Source organism: Staurois parvus, unplaced genomic scaffold, assembly GCF_062004578.1.
Source record: "Staurois parvus isolate SC_StPar_1 unplaced genomic scaffold, SC_StPar_1.0 ptg000530l, whole genome shotgun sequence".
NCBI classification, from domain to species: domain Eukaryota; kingdom Metazoa; phylum Chordata; class Amphibia; order Anura; family Ranidae; genus Staurois; species Staurois parvus.
In genome coordinates this window covers 3,477,189-3,496,912 of record NW_028318326.1, presented here as the reverse complement: position 1 = coordinate 3,496,912, position 19,724 = coordinate 3,477,189, and the positions used below count along the sequence as shown (strand labels likewise).

Genomic DNA, 19,724 nt, shown 5'->3' with positions numbered 1-19,724 from the left:
GATTTTGGTCCACAGTTCTTTACAGATCTTCTCTAAATCCTTAAGATTTCTTGGTTGCTGGTTGGCTATGCCTGTTCCTGAGCCACTTCTTTGTTGACTTGACAGTATGTTTTGGATCTTTGTCTTGCTGGAAGACCCATCCACGACCCATCTTCAGTGTTCTGGCTGAGGGAAGAAGGTTCTCATCCATGATTTTAAAATACATGGCCCCATCCATTGGCTCTTCAGTGCAGCAAAGTTGGGCCTGTACCTTTTTAGCAGAGAACCAGTTTCAAAGCATAATATTTCCGCCTCTGTGCTTGACTGTAGGGATGGTGTTCTTAGGGTCATAGTCTGTATTTTTCGTCCTTCAAGCACAACGAGTCAAGTTAATGCCAAAGAGCTCAATTTTGGTCTCATCTGACCGCAGCACTTTCTCCCAATCCTTCTCTGAATCATTTCAGATGTTCATTGGCAAACTTTGGGCGGGCCTGTACATGTGCCTTCTTGAAGAAGGTTACCTTGTGGGCACTGCAGGATTTCAAGCCATGGCGGTGTATTGTGTTATCACTTTTTTGGGGTTTTTTTGCTGACTGTGGCCCCAACTGCCTTGAGATCATTCACAAGCTCCTCCTGTGTAGTTCTGGGCTGATCCCTCACTTTTCTCATGATAATCCTTACCCCATGAGGCAAAATCTTGCATGAAGCTCCAGACCGAGGGCGATTGATGGTTATTTTGTATTTCTTCCATTTGCAAATAATCGCTCCAAGTAGTTGTCTCCTTCTCATCAAGCTTCTTGCTGATGGTCTTGTAGCCCATTCCAGCCTTGTGCAAGTCTACAACCTTGTTCCTGATGTCCTTTGACAGATCTTTGGTCTTGCTCATGGTGGTGCCCAAGAAAGAAATTCTGTGGACAGGTGTCTTTTATACACATAACGATTTGTCGTTAGGAGCACCTTCTTATATTGCCAGGACTAATTTGAGTACCACATGAGCACTTAACCAGTCTGTTGGAGCCAGAATTATTGTTGGTTGGTAGGGGATCAAATACTTATTTTACTCACTGAACTGCAACTCAATTTATCACATTTGTATCATGTGTGTTTTCTGCATATTTGATTGATATTCTGTCTCTATCATTTAAAATACACCTATAATAACAATTATAGATCCTTCATTTCTTTGTAAGTGGGCAAGCTTACAAAACGTGCAGGAGATCAAATAATTATTTTCTCTACTGTAAACACAGAAGCTGGATTTCTGTGTTTACAACTGATAGTGGAGAGCCTGAGCCAAAGGTGGTGGAATGGAGTTCCAGCTAAAAAGAAGCCTTGTATTTATACACCCATAACCATACATACATACATCCTCTTATTTAGCTCCCTATTTCGCTCCATTTACATTGAAATAGAGTGGTCTTTTTTCATCCAGATTGACTTAAATAGCATAGTTGCCATCCTAATCTCACAAACATGGTCTACCATCATGAGTGCTGCTATTTTTCACTTAGCTTTTAAGGGGCAGATTCCAAAGCAGTCAACTTGAACCTGGTTGCACATCTAGTAAGTCACTGACCTGAGATATGCATTCAGCCAGTAAAGTCTGTTTCCTTCCTTTATACTTGTCTCAGGTCACCAGGTAGCTAAATCAGGATGGGGATGGTGGCCCTGCAGCCTGCCCCTTTAAAAACAAGTAAGAGAAGACAGGTCCTATGTTTTTTGATCTCACAGATGACCTCTAAATAAGAGGATACAAGTAAAGCTGGCCATATGCTGTTCGAAATTTCTCTAGTTAAGCAGGCTGAAATTCAATCAGTGTGTGGCCATGTTAACATAAGTCAATCTTTGACTTCTGACAAAGGGACGTGCGCGAAAACCTTTCTTGATCAGTGACTGCAGCCGGTTGTCTGTGTATTCTGACAGTGGATGGTCAGTCCCTCTGTTAGGATTCAGTGTCGCAGCGGGGGAATTCTTTAGTCCACCTTGTTTGTGTGGATGAAGGATCCTGTTAATTTTCCATTCAGCCCACTGGCTGAACAAAAAAAAAAAATCAAACGGTGTACACTTATACTCTTGCAGTCCCTGAACAGCAGTGCTCAGACTGATCCGCTGGGGGTTTAACGCAGTGTAAACATGTTTTTTGCGTGGGTTACCCACACTTTGCCATAGACTTCCATCAGATCGCCCAATTCTGGTGTGTATTCTGAAAGCGCACCAAAACTGCCGGATTTAATGGCTGTACATGGCAAAGCACGGGTAACCTGCATTAAAATCGCAGGTACAGTGCCTTGAAGTATTCATACCCCTTGAAATTTTCCACATTTTGTCATGTTACAACAAAAAACGTAAATGTATTTTATTGGTATTTCATGTGATAGATCAACAGAAAGTGGCACAGAATTGTGAAGTGGAAGAAAAATGATAAATGGTTTTCAAATATTTTTTACAAATAAATATGTGAAAAATGTGTCGTGCATTTGTATTCTACTTTGTAGAACCACCTTTGTGGGTATCTCTCTACCAGCTTTGCACATCTAGAGAGTGACATTTTTGCCCATTCTTATTTTTGCAAAATAGCTCAAGCTCAGTGAGATTGGATGGAGAGCGTCTGTGAACAGTAATTTTCAAGTCTTGCCACAGATTCTCAATTGGATTTAGGTCTGGACTTTGACTGAGCCATTCTAACACATGAATATGCATTCATCTAAACCATTGTAGCTCTGGCTGTACGTTTAGGGTCATTGTCCTGCTGGAAGGTGAACCTCCGCCCTAGTCTCAAGTCTTTTGCAAACTCTTAACAGGTTTTCTTCCAAGATTGCCCTGTTTTGGCTCCATCCATTTTCCCATCAACTCTGACCAGCTTCCCTGTCCCTGCTGAAGAAAAGCATCCCCACAACATGATACCGCCACCACCATGTTTCACAGTGGGGATGTTGTGTTCAGGGTGATGTGCAGTGTTAGTTTTCCGCCACACATAGCATTTTGCTTTTAGGCCAAAAATTTCAATTCTCAATAGAGAACCTTCTTCCACGTGTTTGCTGTGTCCCCCACATGGCTTCTCGCAAACTGCAAACGGGACTTCTTATGGCTTTCTTCCAACAATGGCTTTCTTCTTGCCACTCTTCCATAAAGGCCAGATTTGTGGAGTGCAGTTGTCCTGTGGGCAGATTCTCCCACCTGATCTGTGGATCTCTGCAGCTCCTCCAGAGTTCCCATGGGCCTCTTGGCTGCTTCTCTGATTAATGCTCTCCTTGTTCGGCCTGTCAGTTTAGGTGGACGGACAAATCTTGGTAGGTTTGCAGTTGTACCATACTCTTTCCATTTTTGGATGATGGATTGAACTCTGCTGCATGAGATGTTCAAAGTTTGGGATATTTTTTTATAACCTAACTCTGCTTTAAACTTATCCACAACTTTATCCCTGACCTGTCTGGTGTGTTCCTTGGCCTTCATGATGCTGTTTGTTCACTAATGTTCTCTAACAAACCTCTGAGGGCTTCAGAGAACAGCTGTATTTATACTGAGATTAAATTACACATAGGTGGACTTCTTACTAATTAGGTGACTTCTGAAGGCAATTGGTTCCACTAGATTTTAGTTAGGGGTATCAGAGTAAAGGGGGCTGAATACAAATGCACGCCACACTTTTCAGATATTTGTTTGTAAAACATTTTGAAAACCATTTATCATTTTCCTTCCACTTCACAATTATGTGCCACTTTGTGATGGTCTATCATATAAAATCCCGATAAATACATTTACGTTTTTGGTTGTAACATGAGAAAATGTGAAAATTTCAAGGGGTATGAATACTTTTTCAAGCCACTGTACACTGCACTGCACCCACACTGAGAAGAAACCGCAGCAGACCAGTGTGAAAGTGGCCTTTGGCTGATAAAACAGCTCTCATTTATTTATTTCATCAGTATATTTAGCTGTTTGCTGGGAGTTCAGCTTTAACTTCACTTAGCACTGCATTTTTAATATTACTTAGAATTATAGGTTGAGGTTTTGTATCCAGAGGTGTTTGTAACTTCTTTTTTTTTTTTTTTTGCTGGAGTTTATCCAATTTGGTCAGATGGTCCTCCATGCGGAACATGATAAACCCTAAATTCAAGGGAAGTAGAGTCTAATGCTAGAGAGCGCTTCCACTATTACTTTTACATGTTATGAAACTTTGATATTCTGCAATAAGATCTGTCATATCTTTTAAGCCAGTTTCTGTAAAGTTTTTTGTAAAAGGTTTTTTTTCTCTAAATGTGGTTTATGTATTTGTAGTGAGATTCTCTAGTGTGCGTTTTCTTAGAGATGTACTTCACTATTTTATCACTGATTAATTTAATTCCTGCTTATTTAGTTTCCTAATCGTCACTCATAAATAGGACTTATTCTGACGCACCAAATTGATGACATGAAAACATAATTAAAACAAAAAACAAATGAATGGCTGTGTTAGTTGTGCAAAGTCTTACAAACTGTTTTCTATAAAGAAACAGCCACAGCCTGAGTAGAAAAGCCTGTGTTCTGCCAGCATGCTGTACAGTGGGACCCTTGCTCTCTGTGCAAAGGAGTGATCTCTTTGCGGTGAACCTGAACTCTACAATCAGCAGGAAGCTTGAGCTTTAACTGCAGAGCTATAGGTCTGATTCAGTAGGGGTCATTTTGGACCTCTGCAATGAGACTGCTGCTTCCCAGCAGAGTGAAAGGGCCCACTCTGTAGCTGCTGTCAGGGGATGGGATTTTCTACTAGACCTGTGGTCCATCACACCCCCTGCTGAATCAGAGCTCTACAATCAGCGAGAAGCATGTGCTTTATTGCAGAGCTAAAGGTGGGTCTCAATAGGGGGCATGTTGGATTGCTTCTATGACATTACTGCTTCTGAGCAGAGAGAAGGGGCTCATTCTGCAGCTGCTTGCAAGGGTGGTCTTTTCTACTGAAGCTGTTGGCTGCTTTAGATAGAAACCAACTGTAAAATGCTTACCATTTGTTTTGATGCACCTAGAAAGTATATAGTTGATTTAAACTGAGGGTTCAGCTGAACTTTAAGATGTTGCTTTTCCTTAACTGGTAAGTTAGCTTTTATTAAGAGGGGAAGAACAGAGAACACATTTTATGTTTTCAAAGTGTTAAATTTGGTATTGTCTTACAGTATACCGGTTTTATGATTGTGTGTGTTGAACTGTAGAATAGTATGACTGGAATGGATTTCAGACAATTGCGTGCCAAACAGTATTAGTTATTTTGCTTACATTAAATATAAGCAATATGTTCTTGTAGTTTAATTGTAGTTTTGTAGTTTCATAAAAGTGTCATGTACTACATATCTGGAGCAGAGAAAGTTCCCATTCCCTTCTGCATGCCAAAATGGCCATAAAAAGTGGCTCCTGTATATACAGTGCCACAACCCATATGTGTGTGTATAAGCACCAACAGTGGGATTATTAAATCACTTTTGCTGATTCATTGATTTTGGTTATGACCTGTCCAGCAAATAGTGAGGTTTTGTGCCAGCTTTGATTCCTTGCATGTTTAAGCTCCAAGGAAGGAAGAGGTTTTTGAGCTCCGAAATGCGTGGTCTCTTCTGTGTTGTCATTTGTGAACCAATATAAACATTAGCAGTATTTGGACACTCAAACTGTTTGGCGCTCTCATTGGACCTTATACTAGTGAATCTTCAGTTTTGGGTGCTTTCTTGATGGACATTCTTCTTTTTTTTTTTTTTTTTTCTTTTTTTGTTATGAGTGGCATTACAAGAGCCATTGTATCTTATTGTGAGCTAACTGATCTTCTGATAATTTGAATCCAGTGCCTCATTTCTACTTGCGACTTTCCTGCTGATTTCAGACAAGTGATGGGTAGATCGCGACTGACCCCACCATGCCAACTCTCAGACCTCATATCAGAGTGGCAATGTGAATACAGAAGCAAGGGAAGTTTTAAGCTGCCCATAGACAAAGTGATTCCCCCACTAACAGTGTTGATGGGGGAATCCTCGCGCAGAGCGCTATGTGTTCTCCCAAGTAGGTAGGGGGGCATCTGTAATAGCTGCTAGCAAAAATCGCAGGTAAAATACGACAGACTGGTTGTACCTAAGCTGGTCAATCAACTTGGTACATTCAGACAGCCCATACATGGTTCTAATCTCGGATGGTCTGTGCTGAAGCTGCTGAGATTCAAACCATTTATGGCTGGCTTTAGGCTTGTCCTTAGCTCTTGACGGGTCATATGACACAGCTGAAGGGAAACTTGGGTGCATTTCCCTCACTCTGCTAGCACTGCTGCATCTGGGGTGTGGTAAGTACATTTTTACAGGGTGAAGGGGGTATATGTTAGTGCGGGAGTGTTATTTTTTGCTTGTGGGTGAATGTGTCTGTTACTCCTGCACTCTGCATTACATACTACCAACCTCTACACTCTGTTACTTCTGCACTCTGATATATTTTGCTGAACTGCGTTACCTACTACATGCACTCTATTTGTCACTTACTGCCCCTACACTCTGTATTTCTGTAGACCTCTGATTTGTGTTCCTTATTCCTGACCAATGCACGCAATACATACTCCTGATACCTGAACTTCTTGTTACATCCTACTGTATTCCGCACTCTGCATTACTATTGATCTCTGCACTTTGTATTAACCACTTGCCCTCCAGAGGATTTTTCCCCCTTCCTGACCAGGCCATTTTTTGCGATATGGCGCTGCGTTACTTTAACTGACAATTGAGCAGTCACGCAACACTCCACCCAAATGAAATTTATATCCTTTTTTTCCCCACAAATTAAGCTTTCTTTTTGTGGTATTTGATTGCCTCTGCGCTTTTTTATTTTTTGCGCTATAAACAAAAAAGCCAACAATTTTGAAAAAAAAAAACTATTTTTGACTTTTTGCTATAAAACATACCAAGTAAAATAATAAAAAATCAAATTTCATCATAAATTTAGGACAAAATGTATTCTGCTACATGTCGTGCTAAAAAAAAAAAAAAAAAATCCCAATACGTGTAAATTATTTGGTTTGCGTGAAAGTTATAGCATCTACATATGGCTATATATTTACTCAAATTTTTTTAAAAATTTTTTTATACTCGTAATGGCGGCGATCAGCAACTTAATAAAAAGCACTGACACTGGGCAGGAAGGGGTAAACATCTGGGGCGAAAAGTTAACTGTGTGCTGTTTTACTAAATGTGCTGTGTGTGCTTTACTATGTAATCATGCTGCTTTGTATTGCTCTGCTATGCAGAGATCTGATATGGAGAGATCTGTGCGATTTACATACAGACCTCTCCCCTGTCAGTGTTCCTCGGCGATCGGCGGGGAATCTCCGGTCGGGACCTGGTGATCGACAGCTGTAGCCACCAATGGCGGTGTGGGTAGGGGCAGAGCTGTTTATAGCCAGTTAACTATTTGTGTCTTTGTTTCTTACTGTTCTCATGCAGATTAGCTGATCTGCTAAACTAGATACCCAGAATATGGTTTTGCCAAGAGTTATTGGGAGACTTGTGTTTGTACCTACCATAGGTATTATCATGAGAGATTCACTGTGAACACACATAAAGCAGAGCTCCTACTGGATCATGAGATCACTTATTTTTCCTGATTCCGGACTGCTTAACTATAATAGCTGAAGAGGAGGAGTGGACACACAAAGGTCATGGGGTAATGGTTTGTCCATAAACAGCATTTTGCTCAGAAAGGGCCGTTACTTTGCTGAAAACTCGCTCTGTAAATGGCCAGTTTAGATCCAAATGATTTTTAGCCAAAATCTACTTTTAGGGCTGATTCACAAATGTGTGGTGCGGATTGAAGCTCAGGTTTCACAGCTAATTGATACAGTAGTTGATCACAGGTTAATGTCAGGTTGAGGACAGGATTAGCACAGGATCGTATCTTGTTAACACATATGCAGTTTAGAAACGGTTCCCATAGAAGTCAATAGCCTGTAATTCACACCTGAACTGGACCTCACTGCTCAGAAGCCGGACATGACTTTTTTTAAAACCGCACTGAATCTGCACCCCCAGTGCACTGGACATATGTGAACAGGCACCATAGGAAGCAATGTTTTTTCACTTGTCATGCGGATTGGATGTGGTTCAAACCACATCCAATCCGCATATATGTGAACGGGCACTAAAGGTGCACTTGATGGTTATACAAATGTGTAAATGTAAATAAATTAACATGTTAATGTTTGTCAAACATTAAAGCTGAACTTTAGTCTAGCACAGATGTACATGTTTCTCTCCTATACTGAAATTGCTTACTCTGATTTTACTGCACACTGTGAACTTCTCATAATATGCATTAGAAGCTGAAGCAAGTCAGATCGTCTGCCTCATTTCCTGGCTGGAGGACCTCTAGCATCATCTTATCTCCCCTGTCCCTGACTTGGCCTTGTTTATATTACGTTTCAGTTTTCTCAGTCATGATGGAGGTTTAACATCACATGTGGGTGTTAGCAAGGGGTGGTCTGCTTAAGAATACCCACTCCGCCTGACTCCTTTGTCCCGCCCCACATCCTCCCTTTTCGCTTAAGTGAATGACATGCAGCGCTCCCTTCGCCTGCTGGAATATGTATGTCGCATATCCCGGGGGCATTGTCTTCCATTCACAAAAAGAGGTGGTGAGCTTAGCGGCACATCATCAGGAGGTGACGCCTGAACCCAGAAGAAACAGCAGCCTCCCGATGATGTCACACAAGAACATGGCAATGTGGACCTGAGCAGTAGCTACAGGGAAGTGAATGTCAGCTGGGCAATGCAGGATCTACTGGGTGGGTCGGTGAGTGAGTACCTGAATTGTGCACAGCCCAGCATCTGTTAAGCAAAGGTTAAAAAAAAAAATGGGGGGGGTGTGGGGGGTTAGAGCCTCTAGTGAGACCAGGAAGAGGAGAGAAGAATTGCAGCAGAGGGGCACAGCACTGGATCGAGAATTAACTCGGGGACGTGTTTAAGGGAGGGATCTGGGGAGAGATTTTACCGAAAGGTTTTTTTTGTTTGTTTTTTTTTTTTTACCTTTGTGCAGAGCATGCATTAAGGTACAAAACTTTTTACCTTAACCCCTGGTTAATATATCCGCATTCCATCAGGCTTCGTTTTGTGGGGACATGAGAGCCCATTCATCTGAATGGACTCCCTTGCCCCGGGACATGCAGGGAAGAAGTCCCTGCACTACTTCTGAAAACGCAGCCCACGCGGGAACCTCGGTTCCCAGTACGGTTGCGACTTCCAGTGCAGGCGGCGTGCCATTAGAATTAATGACACCCACCCGTGGGTCCGCATTATTCTGTGTGGGTGGTGCTGCTGGACACCCGCACATATGCGAACCTAACCTTAGTTTATACCTTTGCAACTCTGTGAGCCGCATTTGTGTGGGCACAGCAGCCTATTCAAATGCCTGCATTTCATGCAAAAAAAAAAAGCTTCTGGCACCCTTTTTAAAATGCAGCCACATGGATTTCCCACACATCAAACATGCTGCATTTTTAGATGCATGGGGGTGCCATTAACAATAATTGTTATCCCTGCGTGTCTTTAAAAGAGCAGCTCATTTTGACTGTGGGTGGTTGCTGGTGCCGTAACAGGTGCAATTCCCGACCTGTGGAAGTGTGAATTTAGCCTTAGAACTTGAGCTTTAACATTTGTTTCTTGATAAAGTTTCAAATACATATAACATAAATGTGGCTATGTTTTGCCATTTAGCTATAAACCTACTCTTCCTATTTAGTAATACATCAAAAGATTGGGTTTATTTCAAGATATTTCAGGTCTATGCAATCCCATTCACAACTAGCCCCTTTACAGCTATAATTACCATTGCATGATGGACAATGTAGTTTCTCATAGCGGCACAGCACAGAGAGTGGATGCAACACATCCACTCTCACTGCTTCCTACTGTGAGAAATTTTCTTCTAAATGGGTGCTTTTTGAATGTAAATTGGAAGATTTCTGAATTTCATACGTGGCAGCACTTATGGTGCAGGCTGTCTTGTATCCTGAAGTTCAGCTTTAAAGTGGACCATGCATAAAAATGAAAGGTGGGCTTATCCTTTTGACACTTTATGTGAAAATGTGCAGTGAAACATTTAAAAAAAGATCTCACATTAGTATTAGAGTGAAAAAAATACCTTGTAGCTAGGTGGGGTTAATGCCACTGCCTTCCAGCTAGATCCTGAGAAAGCTAAGGATCCAGAATCACATTCCTGCACTTTCGGTGAGTCTTCTCCTGATCCTTTGAGATTTTCTGGTTTCCCATGATGACAGGACGACTAGTTATATTACCCTAGGTGCTAGAATTTGAGGTCCTTTTACATGTAGGACGGATTGTTGGAAGGATAAGCAGAATTTGGAATTTTGGCACAATGCCTGCTTTAAGTAAAAGTTTAAGCATAGTGCCCATTTAGAACCCATTTAAATCAGTAGGTTTAATGCACTTGCATTAAAGTGTTACTAAACCCAGGACTCTGCATTCACCATATCTGGTCTCCCACAGTACACAGGACATGGAATTGTAATTATTTTAGTAAATATAAACTGCTAAATACCTTTTCTCCTCAGCAGTTAGAGCAGTCTTGTGACTTCTGTCAGTGTCCAGCAGAGCACATGTTAAAGCTTATAGGAGGAGTTTTCATTTTGCTCTAGGAAGATGCAGAACCTTTGTCTAGACAGTGCTGATTGGTCCTGTGCTGATGACATGCACTCTCACAAGAAAAAAAAAATTGTGAATGAGCCTTAAAATAACTAGCAAAACAAGGAAAATTAGCTTTATAATAAATGGTAAAGTTCAGTTACCATACGATCCTATATATATATATATATATATATATATATATATATATATATATATATATATATATATGATAACTAAAGCGAGTATTGTTGCTGTGGGTTACCACATACTTTGCTCCATTTGAAGCTTTATTGTCTGTTTATGGAGAATATCCTATGTATGTGCAAGTCAGCATTTCAGATTTAAGGTTTATGTGTGTTTTTAGCACATTCAGAAAAGTAATAAAATAACATGTTTTATTTTGGTTTAGCCTGAAGCCATGCCACTACTGCCAAGAAATAGAATTTAGTGTAAAAAAAGATGAATCAGACAAAATGTTCCTCTTCCTAGCTGTATAATTGTGCAAAACATTGGCAGGTCTGAATAATTTATCTAAGCCAGAAACAAGACAAATTATCCACAATTGCGATTAACAGCACAGCGCTTGGAATTGTAATTAAATTGTTACATTGTATTAATCGCATACATTTTTTCCAGCCAGACGTCATTGTTTTAAGCTTTGTAAATGTGTTTGTGTGTTTTTATTCCTTTGAAATACTATAGAGCAGCATGTAACGATTGTGCATAAATACGCAGTTAATCATTGACCATCTTTACAATTGCAGCGGCCTAGCAGCAGGCGAAGATAATGGCCAGAGAGGTTACATGCTGACATTTGTCATTGCTTACCTTCGGGTAGGTCACCCTTCTTTTCCTCTTCTCTTTGTCTGCTCATCAATGTGGATATTGACATATTCTGACCCCAGAGAATATTGAGCGCTTTATAAGAGAGGCCTTTTAAAATGTGTTGCACATCTTTGCTTTTCTCTTCGAGAAGATGCTGTCATTTTCTCTCTCCTTCCCATAGAATTCACATAAAGGCTTATTAGTCCAGGGGGTGCAGATGTTGCTGGGTTTAGATATGAAAGCGATCAATGGAACAGACAGTGTGTTATTTGCTACTTATCCAGTCAACAATAAAGTGGGCAGCCTCCATTCAAGTGGTTTCGAATGCCATGTATTCAGGAAGGCCTTAGTGCTCTATGATATCACAAAACCATTTATAAATGTAATATGCACTGTTCCAGGCCTGGACAAATCCTACTACCAAGTAGCTGCTGTGCATAAAATACAACTTGTGGGTAACTTTTAGGGGTATTGTGGGCTTGTCAATGAAAATAAAATTAAATAAAAATAAGCCTGTTTATTTTTATTACAGGTACTTATATAGCACTGGCAATTTATGCAGCTCTTTACATATGTTATACATTCACAGCTCTCCCTGCCCTCTAGGAGCTTGCAATCTAAGGTCCCTAATTAGCATTCATACTTACACATACTAGAGAAAATTTAGACAAGATCCAATTAACCTATCAGCATGACTTTGGAGTGTGGGAGGAAACAAGAGTATCAGAGGAAAACCCACACAGGTATTGTCATGGTTTGGATTGAACCAATGACCCTAGTGCTGCCAGGCGGAAGTGCTAACCACTTAGCCTCTGTTAACTGCTTTTTCAGGAAATACAGTTGTACTGCCCACTTTCTGACCCCCATAAAGCAGTGTGTGCTTGTGGATGCAATAGATTAGATACATCAACTTAAAGTCCAACTAAGACTTCTCAAAAGGACAGGAAGTGATGCAAAATGTCTTCAATAGGGAAAAAAACAAAGAAACCTTTTTTGGTAGAGTGGGGGAGTGTAAGAACTTTTATTGCTGTCCATGCCTTCTTCCAGTGACAACCGCTCTTCCATTTCTTGTGATAGGAAGCTTCCCTTAGTAAAACAGCACAAATTGCATACATTACACATAGTTAGGCACACATTTAATCCTTTTTTGCCCAGATGTTAACCCCTTCCTAGTAAAGTGTCAGTGCGTTTTTATTAGCACTCATCACTGTATTGGTGTCACTGGTGATGTCAGTTAACAAGGGTCAGAATGCCTGCCGTACTATCACAATCCCGTTATAGGTTGCTAATCTCTGCCATTACGAGTATAAAAAGAAAAAAAAAATGTCAGTATATGTACCATCATTTGTACACACTATAAATTTCAGGGAAACCAATTAAATTTACACTCATTGGGATTTTTTTTTCAAAGACATGTAGCAGAATAAATTTTGGCCTAAATTTTTGAAGACATTTTTTTTATTTGATGTTTTATAGCAAAATGTAAAAAATATTTTGATATTACAATACCAAAAAAAGCTCTGTTTCTGTGAAATAAATTATACATTTCATTTGTGTACAGTGTTGCATGACCGCACAATTTTCAGTTAAAGTAGCACAGCGCTGTATAGCAAAAATGGCCTGGGATAAATCTTCAAGAGGGCAAGTGGATATTACACAGCAAGAGATGAAAAAAGTTGTACTCTGTTAAATTTTTTTATTTGATATTATAAATATAGCACTAATAGCTATAATAGCTGTTTCACCCACAATTAATAAGTGTTCACAGCACTCTAGTACACGATTATATCTCACAACCAATGGATATAACTCTAACTGATGCATTTTCATCATAAATATTAGTCAAATCTTAGCAGAAGCAGCTCATTCTTGCAAGTTCTGTTTGGATCTAAAGACCATACAGCTAAAGATAAAAAAAGAAAAGCAAAGACAAAGAGAACCAGATAGTGCAGATGAAATTATTTTAATGAATACAATTATAGAAGTTGCATTTACAAACAATAACTGGGATCAGGGCAGAAAACTATAAGAAACCTCCTTCTGTAGGGTACCCAGGCTACACCCACTCTAATTAGGCATCCGGATTAAGAGTGCAGATAACAGAATTCTAAAACTGAAGATGTGAAAACCTTGGATAGGGGCACTACAAATCATCCACATTAGTAAGGTGGCAAAGGGACCAAAATTGTATCTTGGAAAATGAAGCACCTCAACACTTTGTCATGATGATAACAATAATAATCACAAACTTTATTTTATATAGCACCTTTTAAAGGTTGCTTCTCAAAGTGCTTTACAAGGAAAACACCAGAAAAACACAGGATAGAACAAAGGGGAAAAAATGGACAATTACAAGAAAGCTTGTCTAAAGAAAAAAGCAACGAAGAGCCTTATAGGTGAGAACAAGGATCTTGAAGTCTATGCGAAACCTGACGGTAGCCAGTGCAAGGACTCCAGGATAGGGGTAATATGATCACTTGTACCGGACCTAGTGAGGATTCTGGCTGCAGAATTTGGTACACATTGTAGTTGATATATATATGGATCAGTTTTTCAGCTACAGTGTATGATGGCATAGGTCGCAGCCGAGCAATGTTTCTGAAGTGGAAAAAATTATATTCTGACAATATTTTGTACTACTGGATCAAAGGTTAACCCTTTGAGGACCGTAAGGTTTTGGAACGCCAAAAGAATCAATTTTTTTGTTTTTAAAGTTTGTACACTTCAGTTGCTGTAACTAAGCCATTTCATGAAATAATTGGCAAAAAGCTAGATCCATTTGTTGTTTGTTGATAAGAACTAATATTTTGACTCAAACCAAAAAAAAAAAAAGAGTTTTTTAAGTTCTTAATCAGATGATACACGCAATTACAAACATGGGACAAATACGTCCCTTGGTCCTCAAAGGGTTAAACTAGCATCAGATATTACACCTAGATTTTTCAATTTAGACTGAAGCTCCAGTACAGTGCCATCTATAGATAGGCTATCAGGACTGGCCTTACATAATTGATGGGGGGTGCCAATATGTATGACTTCAGTCTTGTTATAGGTTAGTTGAAGGGAGATTGTGTGCCATCCAAGTTTTCATATCACAAATACAGTTAGATAGGAGAAAAGCATCTGTAGTAATAGTGTGGATGTATATCTGAGTGTCATCAGCATAGAAGTGATGATTGATCCTATGTGATCTAAGCAGTCTTAAACACTGACTTTGTTAAAATATTTGAAAAAGTGTTCTTGATGTAGTGCAGGAGTTATATATGTGTTGGTAGTGAGATATAATAAAAGTACAGTGTAAGGCAGGCCATAGATGGTAGTTGCAGGAAAGAAATTTGCTCAGTTCCCCCAAAAACACTTACCTATCTGTAATGGGGAGGTAGGGGGGCCACAGGGAGTCGTCCCTGCCAGGAGAACACCGTGGTTATTGCTAGCGGCTATTGCCATGTAGTTGTACAACAATCAAATTGAGTACAGTCAGCCTGTCCATAGATGGTTTGAATCTTGGCCAGTCCCTGCTGAACCGACCGAGATTCCAACCTAGACTGTGGGGTAAAAGAAGTTATGGATTGGCAGATCACTTGGGGTAAGAGGGAATAAAGGGGACTTAACTTTGAATATATAATACCATATATAAGACCAGCCGTGGTATACTTTCACAGCCCGCACTACCTCTTGCCTACCACCGGAGAGAGACTCCACTCCAATCCAGATGGCTGACCACGCACTGGCAAATCCAAATCTTATATACGATCTGGTGCACTGATTAGAGTTGAGGAGCAGCTTAGCAATCATACACCCTTCTAGGATCCCTCCAGCTATCCTACAGCTAGAACCCCGGTGTTAATCACTCTTCCACTGTCCACACACCCCCACAACAGACACACCACAAGCGGTAGCTGGCCACCACCCAACAGTTTATCCGCATAACGGTCTGTTGGGACACCACACACACACAGATCTCCGTCTGGCAGACCTCCTACCTTTACAATCTGCACACAATCTGCCTACACGCAGTGCAATTGCATACAGATTGGCAATGAGCTTGACCGAGCAAATTAAGGCACTAAAATGCAATACAATCTAATCTCTCCAATATAATCTCTCCGAAGATATGAGCCCATGCTTAAATACACTGAAGTCACTTATTAATTTTAACATTTAATATCCCGAAAGTGGGCAGTGCATAAAATATGTACAAAGTATAAAAAGTTACAGAAAATACAAGAAGACACACAAATGACTATTCACTATAAAATAAAAGGGATTAAAAAACAGATAAAACTTTTTTCCAAGATCTATCCTGTGACTGGAGCAAGTCAGGGAAAATCAGCAATCCGTTAGTCGATCGAACCAGCTCCATACGAATTACTATGTCCCAATGTCCGGGTATTCAATTTATGGGGATATGGACGTAGGCGGGACATTAGTCCTTGGCCAATTGACCTTGGGGGGTGTTTCTGTACCCGCCCACAGGATGTTCTGGGTGCCGAACTGCGCAAGGTCAATCGGACCAAGACTGACTTGAATCACCAAGTCGGGGATTGGATTTCTGACACCAGCGCATCAGTCCGATCGTAACAGTACAAATCGCTGTTCGGCTGTCGCAATCCAGTGCCACCTAACCATTTCCTGCATTTTCCTGGCATTCTACCTAATCCACAAATACGGTTTTTATATGTCAATGTGATCCATAGAGTGCCCCATCAGAAGGAAGCATTTTCATCTCTCTGCAACTAATATTTTAGCTTTTATGGGGGATGAAACATACTCCTTTGATGTATGTATATTCTTTTAGAGCTCCCAATGTCAGGGAGACAGATCGGCGCCTTCCTAGTGTCATGAAGCCAAATTGTCTCCAGCCGTTTCCTTCCCTGTTTCCCCAGAAGGTGACAAAATCTTATTAGCACCCAGGTGCCACTTCCAGTGGAAGCTAGTCTTTTCAGATGCTAATTGATGACCATCTGTCCCTGAATACCTTATTTCTTTAATGACAAGGACTGAAACTACATTTAGGATTACATTGTCATATTTTCTACAGGTCACATCTTATCTACTCAAATCTGTACATTTATGTCACCTCTTATTTATGTCACACCTTACTGCAATGGGAATACGGTAAACAATCATAGGAGATGCATGTGAAGCTGAGTTAACTCTCTGTAATGGGGAGGTACTAAAGATGGTGCATGTCTGTTGAATTTGAGGAGCTCAATCACATTAAAGTGGTGAGCACTTAAGGTGGATTTCAGAAAAAAGCAACGTTTTCAAAGTTTTTATAGACTGTATTTTGTGATGCACATGGTTATACATTGAGAATGATTTCTAATTAAGTCTTGGTCTGCTTTTAATTGTACTTTTTTTTTTTTTTTTTTTACATGTTAGAGCCAGTGCTCATAGCTGATAGTCCTTAGAAATTATATATTTATCATGCAACCAATTTTGTAGAGACCTAAAACACAAATGATGGCCAAGAAAGTTTGTCATAGATCCAACTTGACAACAATAAGCACATAATGTAGACCTTTTTTTTCTGTGTCAAATTGAATATTGATCAACCTTTCTTTCAGAAATCAGACCAGACAGTGTTTACTGTATGATTTGTCATATAATGTTTTCAGGCCTCCGAATTCCAGCTCAAGCTTTTTTGTGTGGGTATGGCCTGTTTTACCCTCTGAAAGAATACTGAATTAAGACTAACAATTTATCTTGATTAAAACTGGCAATACATTATACATTTTTCGTGTTCAATTTCGCTTAGTTTCAGCTATATAGTGCAAGGGCCTGACTGATTGCATACAAATTGAAAATGTTTAGGTTTGACCTCATATTATATGTTTTTGGTAATTCAAAAGGAAAATTGTGCAAGAAAATTGTATAATGTATGGCCAGCCTTAATCTCTGTGTGGATATTAGTGTTGTCTTAAAAGGGGACTGTAGGTAATAACATTCTTTCATATCACTTGTATTTTCTTAAGATAATGTTTTTGTTTTGTTTTTGTAGGATCTTGGCATGGATTATTATTTGATAGGAGAGTCATTTGAAACCTCTGTTCCGTGGGACAGGTAAGGCTCTATATACACTGGTAAAGCTCATCTCTAGACTTCCTTTATGCTGAATCACAAGTAAATAGATTAGTGCACGTTTAAAATAGATAGAGGGGAGCTATTTTACCAGTAAAAAATGTTTTGCAATTTTCGTTTATCAAGCTCTGATATGTAGACAGCAGAACCCGGTTGGTAACCTGACTTTGCAGTTAGGCCACACAGCTAGGCCACCTTCCTGCTCATAGCAGCACACAGATGAGCTTATTTCTAGCCCTCTCCTCTTGTCAGCATGTTCCTTGTAAGCACATGTGCATGCTGTAAACCTGATTGGCTGATGCTGCTACCCAACCTGTGTAATACTTTACTGTACAGAAGATAACAAGAGGCTGATAAACCAATTTTTGGTACTTACGCTATTTATTTATTTCAGGTACTTATATAGCGCCGTCAATTTACGCAGCGCTTTACATATATATTGTACATTCACATCAGTCCCTAACCCTCAAGGGGTGTACAATCTAAGGTCCCTAACTCACATTCATACATACACATACTAGGGCCAATTTAGACAGGATGCAATTCACCTACCAGCATGTCTTTGGAGTGTGGGGCTAGTTACATTTAAAAATAATTGTAAAGACTACTGTCAGGGCTCCCAGGTATGACCAGAGGTGTGTGACTGATGCAGGGAAACGCAGACCTCAGATATGTTATAAACAATATAATTTATTAACACTAACAGTACAAACATAAACGCAGTGCAATACTAAAACACAATACAGTGCAACCAAACCAAACCAACCACCCACAGATAACAGTACATACAAGCAAGCGTCGTCAGGCAGGCCGGGTCAATATCAATTGGGCAGGTAGGTACCGGGGGAGCAAGCGGAGAATGGTCGGGGTCACAGGCCAGGTTCAGCAGGTAGCAAGCAGCATAGTACAGAGGGTCAGGCAGAGGGATGGTCCGGGTCACAAGCCAGGGATCAGAACAGGTAGCAAGCAGCGTAGTACAGAGGGTCAGACAGAGGGATGGTCAGGGTCACAAGCCAGGATCAGAGCAGGAGAAGTCAGCAAAGGAACAGAAACAGGATGCAGGACAGATACAGGGCCCAGGACAAACACAACACCAAGGCAGAGTCTGCAAGTCTGGCCATCCCTTAAATACCCCAGTATCATCAGTTCCAGGTGTTAGCTGGCTGAAAGGTTGAGTCTCTGATTGCTGGGAGCACCCGCTGGCCAGCCCTGGTACTGCAGATCAAAAGGCAGGTGAGTCCCACCATTGCTGGCCAGTCCATTCCTAACAGTACCCCCCCCTCAAGGAGCGGCCTCAGGACGCTCCAAACAGTCCTAGCTGGGCAAAATGTTCCACCGCCCGGGTCTGGCAACTGGCGGGATATCAAAGACTGGCACACCGGGCAGGACTCCGGGCAGCGGCACACCGGGCTGGACTCCGGGCAGCGGCACACCGGGCAGCGGCACACCGGGCAGAGGCACACCGGGCAGAGGCACACCGGGCAGAGGCACACCGGGCAGAGGCACACCGGGCAGAGGCACACCGGGCAGAGGCACATCTGATTACCAGGCGGAGCAGCAGGCACCGGGCCACCAGGCGGAGCAGCAGGCACCGGGCCCCCGGGCAGGGCTACAGGCACCGGGCCCCCGGGCGGAGCAGCAGGCACCGGGCCCCCGGGCGGGGCAGCAGGCACCGGGCCCCCGGGCGGAGCAGCAGGCACCGGGCCCCCGGGCGGGGCAGCAGGCACCGGGCCCCCGGGCGGGGCAGCAGGCACCGGGCCCCCGGGCGGAGCAGCAGGCACCGGGCCCCCGGGCGGAGCAGCAGGCACCGGGCCCCCGGGCGGGGCAGCAGGCACCGGGCCCCCGGGCGGGGCAGCAGGCACCGGGCCCCCGGGCGGAGCAGCAGGCACCGGGCCCCCGGGCGGAGCAGCAGGCACCGGGCCCCCGGGCGGAGCAGCAGGCACCGGGCCCCCGGGCGGGGCGACGGGCATCGTGCTCCCAGGCGGAGCGGCGGGCGCCGGACCTCCAGATGGAGCGACAGGTCTCGGGCCCTCAGGCGGAGCGGCGGGCGCCGGACCCCCAGGAGGAGCGACAGGTCTCGGGCCCTCAGGCGGAGCGGTGGGCGCCGGACCCCCAGGCGGAGCGACAGGTCTCGGGCCCTCAGGCGGAGCGACAGGTCTCGGGCCCTCAGGCGGAGCGGCGGGCGCCGGACCCCCAGGT

The 19,724-nt window shown here is 42.2% G+C and overlaps 1 protein-coding gene across 1 annotated transcript in view; it reads left to right on the top strand.

Moving 5' to 3' along the window:
• AGPS (alkylglycerone phosphate synthase) overlaps positions 1-19,724 on the top strand; it is a 282,972-nt gene that overhangs the window by 204,163 nt on the left and 59,085 nt on the right. The window contains exons 15-16 of the mRNA XM_089690442.1: positions 11,381-11,450; positions 17,446-17,507. Coding sequence (XP_089546568.1) covers positions 11,381-11,450; positions 17,446-17,507 — 132 coding nt within the window. The remainder of the gene's footprint in view (positions 1-11,380; positions 11,451-17,445; positions 17,508-19,724) is intronic.